This window comes from Psammomys obesus, unplaced genomic scaffold (genome assembly GCF_907164565.1).
Source record: "Psammomys obesus unplaced genomic scaffold, mPsaObe1.curated_primary_1811, whole genome shotgun sequence".
Lineage (NCBI taxonomy): Eukaryota > Metazoa > Chordata > Mammalia > Rodentia > Muridae > Psammomys > Psammomys obesus.
This window is the reverse complement of record NW_026590269.1, coordinates 243,101-251,803: the sequence shown is the minus strand read 5'-3', so window position 1 is coordinate 251,803 and position 8,703 is coordinate 243,101. Positions and strand designations below refer to the sequence as shown.

At 40.9% G+C, this 8,703-nt stretch overlaps 1 protein-coding gene across 1 annotated transcript in view; it reads left to right on the top strand.

The window, feature by feature from the left end:
• LOC129676413 (protocadherin beta-6-like) overlaps positions 1-8,497 on the top strand; it is a 34,322-nt gene extending 25,825 nt beyond the window's left edge. Inside the window, exon 2 of the mRNA XM_055606755.1 lies at positions 6,418-8,497. Within this exon, the coding sequence (XP_055462730.1) occupies positions 6,418-8,064 (1,647 nt within the window). The 3' untranslated portion in view covers positions 8,065-8,497. The remainder of the gene's footprint in view (positions 1-6,417) is intronic.
• The last annotated feature ends 206 nt before the right edge of the window (positions 8,498-8,703 follow it).

Sequence of the window (8,703 nt, the reverse complement as noted above, 5' to 3'; positions counted from 1 at the left end):
AATCCTGAACTGGGAGCCAACATAATCCCTTTCTTCCATAACTTGCTTTAATTGTGGTATTATATCCTCTGAGTAGGAAACATAAGTAAGACAGGTTGCATGTTGCATGGCATTGGAAAGCATACCCAGAGACTTGTGCATTCGAAGCATGCTGGTCACTGTGGCCCTATCTCTGGTTTCTATTAATACATATGTTTTCTTTCTTTGGTTTTCCTGCAGCTTCTCCTCACCTTTCAAAAGACCCAGGAAATTTCTGGAAATTTCAATATTCTATTTGATTCTGGCTGTTAGTTCTCACAATGTTCACTTTATATTGTTTTGTAGATATAAAAAGCAAAAGAATTCTTTTTGTGATATTTAATTAAGTCTTGTTTACTATTTCATGTAACTTTAAAGTACACTCAGTTGATTTAATCTCTCAATTGTTCTGACTATTGTATAATAGAAAAATTTATTGGTTCTTAATTGATTTGAACAATCATGAATTTAAACTAATTGAAATTTACTTATATTCAATGACATAAATAAGCTTATTATGTGATTTATAACCAGTAAGTTTAAATAATTCGACCGCAAGAACGTTTTGTTGAACTTTTGGCAGATTATGAACAGTAGAAGAGTTGGGTTAACAATGTAATATCTTTATTCATAGTTGAACTTTTTAGTTAGTATATATCATTGTACAAAGCAATGCATTTTTATGATATTTTCATGCATGTACATAATATATAAACGTTGGTCATGATTTCATTTTGTTTTAAATATCAAGTGTCATTCCTCTGGAGTTTAAGTATTTGCATCATTCCATTTTTAATGTTTTTCCTCCTAAGGATGTAATGAAATACAAAAAAAAATCTTGACCATTTCTTATCCTTATAATGTAATTTTGGTTACTCAGTTTTAAAATTGAAGTGAGAAATGTAAAAGTGAAGAAAACTAAGTTCAAACACATATATTAAGAAGACTTAAACATGACAAACAATTCTAATGACACATCCATTATGTGTCAAGATGACTATGCTGGCGTGTTGTCCCTTACTCAGGATGCCCTCCTGAACTGGGAAAAAGAAGCTGTTGTAGCCCAACAATAGGGCATTTGCCTCATAGGTGCAAGACCCTATGTTCATTCACCACAGCATTATGAAGAGAAAAATTCCCTCTCTTCCTTCATGATCAAAAGTCAAAAAACATGAAGTTAATGATTATTTTTGTTTGGTAGAATTCCCTTCAAAATTGGATGGAAATACTTGACATCAGAAACCAACCATAAAGACCCTGACTAAATGTCATAAATTACCTCTTTAAAACCAACAGGAAGCTGATTTTGTAAGAACTGAATCCTACAGATAGTTTTCTCAAAGAATAATGAACGGATTTATGATAGAGCCAACATTAATTCAGTCACCTCTGACAGAAATGAGGACTCAACCGTTCAGCCAGTTTTCTTTCCAGGGCACTTGTCAATTCAGCACCCTAGGAGAGAAGACTAAAACTGTAACTAGAAAACTCTCTGAAGGCAGAATGAGATTTTGTATGAAATGCAAAGAGTAGAGGTTGGAACTGGTCTGGATAATTCATGTTTTCAACTTGAACCAAGTCAAGGTCAGATGCTTGTAAGGTCTTGAGAGAATCCTGACACAACTCAGCAGCTGTTTGGATTAGAGTGACTGTTCTACATATTGCATTATCCAACCAAGAGCAAAGGGTGAGCTCCTCATAGAAGAACATAAATGTCCAACCATTGGTAGGTGCATGTCACAAAACTCAATAATATAAAGAAAACCAAGAGGAGAAAAACAGCCCAATTACCTGTTGAAATTCACTAACAATGTCATTAAAATAAGAATGGTTAATACTTTTGAAACATGGATCAATTAGGCAAATAAATAAAAGGACAGTTTCTTAAAAGAATTGAAGTCTAAGACTGAAAGGCAATTCCATAATAAAACTGCTTCTATCATAAAACTCTATGAATGGCAAAACATCATAAAATAAATGAATATAAAATTAGTGGACAGAAGGCATGTTGATATGAATTCAATGAAAATGAAGGCACAACTTACTCAGACTTATGGGGCATAATGAAAGCAGTGCTAAGAGGATAGCTCATAGCACGAAGTGCCTTCAGAAAGAAAATCGAGAAATCTCACATAAGCAACTTAATGGCACACCTGAAAGTACTAGAAGAAAAAAGAAACAGACACATCCAAGAGAAATAGACAGCTGGAAATAATCAAACTCAGAACTGAAATCAACAAATCAAAAAACACAGAGAAGAATTCAAAGAATCAAGGAAACCAAGAGCTAGTCATTTGAGAAAATCAGCAAGATAAACAAACCCTTTGCCAAACTAACTAAAGGGCAGAGAGACGCTATCCAAATCAACAAAATCAGAAATGAAAAGGGAGACATAACAACAGATACTGAGGAAATCCAAAGAATTTTTAGTTCCTACTTCAGAAGCCTATATGCCACATAATTTGAAAATCTATGTGAAATGGACAAATTTCTTGATAGATTCCATATACCAAAATTGAATCAAGATCAGGTAAATAAATTAGATAATCCCATATTCCATAAGAAAACAGAAGCTGTTATCAAAAGCAAAGGGTCAGATGGTTTCAGTGCAGAATTCTATCAGATCTTCAAAGAAGATCTAATTCCAATACTCTTCAAACTATTTCACAAAATAGAAAAAAAAGGAGCATTACCAAATTCATTCTATAAGGCCACAGTCACCTTGATACCTAAACCACACAAAGACCCAACAAAGAACAAGAATCTCTGACCATCTCTTACATGAACACTGACACAAAAATACTCAATACTCAGAAACCAAATCCAAGAACTCATCAAAGATTTCATCCACCATGACCTGCTTTATCCTAGGCAGGCAGGGGTGGTTCAATATATGGAAATCCATCAATGTAATCCACCATATAAACAAATAAAAGAGAAAAAAAACATGATCATCTCCTTAGATGCTGAAAAAGCATTTGACAAAATCCAACACCCGTTCGTGTTTAAAATTTTGGAGAGATCAGTGGTACAAGGCACATACCTAAACATAGTAAAGGCAATATACAGCAAGTCTATAGCCAACATCAAACTCAATGGAGAGAAACTTGAATCAATCCCACTGAAATCAAGGATAAGGCAAGACTGCCCACTCTCTCTGTATCGCTTCAACATAGTACTGGAAGCCCTAGCTAGAGAAATAAGACAGCTAAAGGAGATGAAGGGATACAAATAGGAAAATATCACTATTTGCAGATGATATGATAGTATATGTGAGTGACCCCAAAAGTTCCCAGGGATTTTACAGTCCTCTGTCTCTGTGGAAACACACAAGGGAGACTGTTACTTGATAACAAAAGAAATGAGCTATCAGGCTACAGAAAGCCATTGAGAAACTTAAGTGCACATTTGTAAGCCATAGAGCCTAAGCTGAAAAAAAAAACCCAATAGTGTAAAATTCTGACTAGAAAGGCAAAAAAAAATATGTCAGTGATTTCCAAATATTCCAATAGAAAGGGAGAGAGAAAATGATAGATTTAGAGGATGGGAAGACAGTGAAACTGTGATATTTGAAAAGAAATATGTGCACGTGGGATTAAATTTATCCATGCCTATAGGCAGCAAGAGGGAACCTTAGTTTCAAAGATGGACTCAGTAATTAACAGGCAGGCTCTTCCACTGAAAAAAATGTACCTGTCTGAGAGATTGAGCTATAATGAGGAAGGTTGCACATGCTGTGGTGTCACCAGCCAGCAGTGACACCTGAATACCACCTGAGAGAGGGCTGGAGAGAGAGAGAGAGAGAGAGAGAGAGAGAGAGAGAGAGAAGGACACCTTGTCTACATGCTGATCAAAGTGTCAGTTTAATGGACGTCAGGTTAACACTTAAGTAGGCAAAAAAGTACAAGCTGTTTCTCACACAGGCAATTTTACTTAGCCAAAACATAAGAGGGCTTACTCAAGGTTACACAGAACCCACTGTCTGGTTACCATGGTTACATGGAATTTATGGTCTAGTTCTCAGGGCCTGAGCCCTCTTCTGCCAAGGTCAATCTCTTAGCCACCAAGCTTTATATAGGAACAAGCACCAAGAGGCTGAATTCCCTTGTTGAGATGCGCACGCCAATTTGCCAATACCTCCAAAAAGGCTGCCACAGTATGGGCAATCATTTCCCAGTCATTTTCTGTGATTCTAAAACTACTCATTAAAAAAGGCATGTTTATTTCAAAAAAATGAGACTTTCCTCTCAACAAAATCTGTAATGAGTCTGGAGTAATGAAAACAACAGAGTACTAGATGACCATGAGAGAGAGAAGTGGAACACGGGGGCAGACATGTAACCACCTTGCTATGGTACAGTGAGAACACATCAGGAGGGGCACATCACCTTTGTAAAATGGTGTGTAGGCATTTGGAAGTCAAGAACACCAACCTAACTCATTCAAAACATATTTCAAGTGTATGATATGTTTGTGTCTGAAAAGGAAATTTTTTAAATGTACACACATTTTTTTATGAACTCGAGTAATGGAAATTTAAAAGTGCTAAACAAAACTGAAAGGTATTACCAAATAAAACTAAACACAATTAACATGTTTTGTTGATCAAAGCACAATTATCAACAAAATTTAAGACACACAGTGGGAGATATTTGAGCATATATACCTGAAAAAGAGATTATAAACAGAATGTATGAGATATTTTTTCAAACCTACAAGCAAACAGAAGCCCCATATCAGGAAAAATATATGAGACATGAACAAGCACCTCGAAACAACATAACCTGATGGCCCATAAACACGGAAGTGTGCATAAATTCATGAGTGACAGACAAGCGCTAATACATTTACACTACGGAGGCACCACACACTAAAGTGCAAAAAATTGAGAGGAAACACCAAATGCTAACAGGGATACGAAGCAACTGGAACGCTCACGCTTCGACAGTTTTAGTAAAACTAACATGAAAAAGTACTCATCTTTGGAGAAGTAAAGTGACCAAAGAGTAGAAGGCTAAGTTCTCTTTGAATCTGGCCTATTTTAAATACTACGTAAGTGAAGCTAAAAAAAAAAATGAAACATACAAATTCATTGAATTATGTAATTATGACTTTTTCTTCCTTTTGGATGTATGGTATGTTGCAAAGCAAATATAGAATGTATAAATCAATTTTATAAACCAAGACAAGAAAGTGAATTCATATACTCAGTACTCTTATGGGAAAATATTAATTTATCCTTATAGCAAAAAAAAATTAGTTTACCAAAATTATATTTAGAACTTTCAGATGCTAAGAACTGACCTTACAATTCAGGTTGCATGTGTAAATTACAACAATACTGAAACATCAAGGTTAAAATGTGGAGTGAAATGGGAAAATGAACTGCAAGATCAAATAAGAACGCTTGGTGGCGCTGCAGGCTAAGAATATCAAGATTGGACTCTGCGGATGCCCAGGAAGCCATCTCATTAACCCGAAAGTCAGAACTTTGGAAGGAAGCTTCTGAAAGAGGAGGTAATTGGGTAGGGTTTATGGAAGAATTTGGGGGAAACGCATCTCCAAAATTGGATTGAGTCTAGTATCTTCACGGACCTTCATGAGTGGATTGAAATCGCCTTGAAGAAGCAACACCCTCTGGGCTGAATCTGAACAATGGAGACAGCACCAGCAAAAACGCCACAGCAAAGGCAAGTCGTTTTTCTTGTTATATTGCTGTTTTTGTGGGAGGCTGGCTCTGAGGCAATTCGATATTCCATGCCAGAAGAGACTGAGAGTGGCTGCTTGGTGGCTAACCTGTCAAAAGATCTGGGGCTCAAGGTTGAGGAGCTAGCCACTAGAGGCGCGCAAATCCACTATAAAGAAAACAAAGAGCTCTTGCAGCTGGACACCGAGACTGGGATTCTGTTCTTGAAGGAGAAACTGGACCGTGAGGCTCTGTGTGGGGAGACAGAACCCTGTGTGCTGCACTTCCAGGTCATACTGGAAAACCCTGTGCAGTTCTTCCAAACTGACCTGCAGCTTACAGATATAAACGACCATTCTCCAGAGTTCCCTCACAGGGAAATGCTCCTAAAAATCCCTGAGAGCGCCCAGCCAGGCACTGTGTTTCCTCTGAAGGCAGCTGAGGACCCTGACATAGGGAGCAATGCTGTTCAGAACTACACAGTCAGCCCCAACCTCCATTTCCACGTTGTTACTCACAGTCGCGCAGATGGCAGCAAAAACCCAGAGCTGGTGCTGGACAGAGCCCTGGACAGGGAGGAGCAGCCTGAGCTCACTTTAACCCTCACTGCTCTGGATGGGGGGACCCCTCCCAGGTCTGGGACCACCACAGTGCGCATTGAAGTGGTGGACATCAATGATAACGCCCCCCAGTTTGTACAGTCGCTCTATGAGGTGCAGGTCCCTGAGAACAGCCCCCTCAATGCCTTAGTTGTCAGGGTCTCTGCCAGGGACTTAGATGCTGGGATACATGGTGATGTAGTCTACTCTCTGTTCCAAGGTGGTAGAGCATCTCAACCATTTGTAATAGATGAAACCACAGGAGAAATTCGGTTGAGCAAAGAGTTGGATTTTGAGGTAACCAGCTTTTACAACATAGAAATTGAAGCCACAGATGGAGGGGGCCTTTCAGGCAAATGCTCTGTGGCTGTACAGGTGTTAGATGTGAATGACAATGCTCCTGAATTGATCATTAGGAAGCTCACAATACCAGTCCCAGAAAATTCCCCAGAGACTGTAGTTGCTGTTTTCAGTGTTTCTGATTCAGATTCCAGGGACAATGGAAGGGTGGTGTGTTCTATTCCAAATGATCTCCCATTTCTCTTGAAACCTACTTTCAAGAACTATTACACCTTAGTGACAGAGGGCCCCCTGGACAGAGAGAGCAGAGCCGAGTACAACATCACCATCTCCGTCTCCGACATGGGCACACCCAGGCTCACAACCCAGCACACCATAACAGTGCAGGTGTCCGACATCAACGACAACGCCCCCGCCTTCACCCAATCCTCCTACACCCTGTCTGTCCGCGAGAACAACAGCCCCGCCCTGCACATAGGCACCATCAGAGCCACAGACTCAGACTCTGGCTCCAACGCCCACATCACCTACTCGCTGCTGCCGCCCCATGACCCGCAGCTGGCCCTGGCTTCCCTCATCTCCATCAACGCAGATAATGGGCAGCTGTTCGTGCTCAGGGCGCTGGACTATGAGGCCCTGCAGGCCTTCGAGTTCCGCGTGGCCGCCACAGACCAAGGCTCCCCTGCCCTCAGCAGCCAGGCGCTGGTGAGCGTGCTGGTGCTGGACGACAATGACAATGCGCCCTTCGTGCTCTACCCTCTGCAGAACGCCTCTGCGCCCTGCACTGAGCTGCTGCCCAGGGCGGCAGAGCCCGGCTACCTGGTCACCAAGGTGGTGGCAGTGGACCGCGACTCTGGCCAGAACGCCTGGCTGTCATTCCAGCTGCTCAAGGCCACGGAGCCAGGGCTGTTCAGCTTGTGGGCACACAATGGCGAGGTGCGCACCACCAGGCTGCTGAGTGAGCGCGATGCCCCCAAGCACAGGCTGCTGCTGCTAGTCAAGGACAATGGCGATCCTCAGCGCTCTGCCAGTGTCACTCTGCATGTGCTGCTGGTGGATGGCTTCTCCCAGCCCTACCTGCCTCTGCCAGAGGTGGCGCGCGACCCCGCTCAGGATGGTGAAGATGTGCTCACGCTGTACCTGGTCATCGCCTTGGCGTCTGTGTCTTCACTCTTCCTCTTGTCTGTGCTGCTGTTTGTGGGGCTGAAGCTGTGCAGGAGGGCCAGGGCGGCCTCTCTTGGTGGCTGCTCTGTGACTGATGGACGTTTTCCTGGCCACCTGGTGGATGTCAGCGGTACAGGGACCCTTTCCCAGAGCTACCAGTATGAGGTGTGTCTTAAGGGAGATACTGGAACAAACGAATTTAATTTTCTTAAACCATTATTTCCTAACCTGCAGACCGAGGCAGCTACTGAAGAAAGGAAAAACCCTGTTGTGCGCAATAGCTTTGGATTCTATTAGCTTATTTTGATGTGGCGTTTACCTCGTTTCTCCTTAACTCTCCCTGACAATATTTATAGTGCATGAAACGATCCCGAGGTATATGCTCAATTTATTTTTTTGTTTTAATAGAATCAGGTGTGATTCTATTCTAGAATGTTTGAGTCTACTTCATAATGTTTGTTTATATTTCTATCCTCTTCTAATGCATGCTGTTTTTTAATTATTATATTTTTGGTCTTTTAAGTTCTGGTATTTGCTGTAAGGAATCAGAACTGCTTTCATTGTTAGTGGAGCCCTTTTTCTTATTTGAGATAGGCTCTGGATGATATGGAATGGTTATGTACAGACTGACTTCAAATTTATGATGCTCCATCTGCTTCCATGGCCCTACATGATGGAACTATGAGCATGGTCAAGCAGGCTCAGGTAGGAGAACTGCCTTAATAAATAAAAGTCAAATACTACTTGTATTTTCTGTGTATTCTAGCCACCTTGTTTCTTGACAGTCTACTTGATGGTAAGTTGAAAATGAAAACTGTTTTACAGAATTCTCTTTACGTCATCGATGATGGAGTGGATAGAAATGATGTTGCAAACCTCATCCTAGAAAACAGTGGAACAGTCTTCTATGGACTGTTCTGCTTTGGGGGCTTTGTT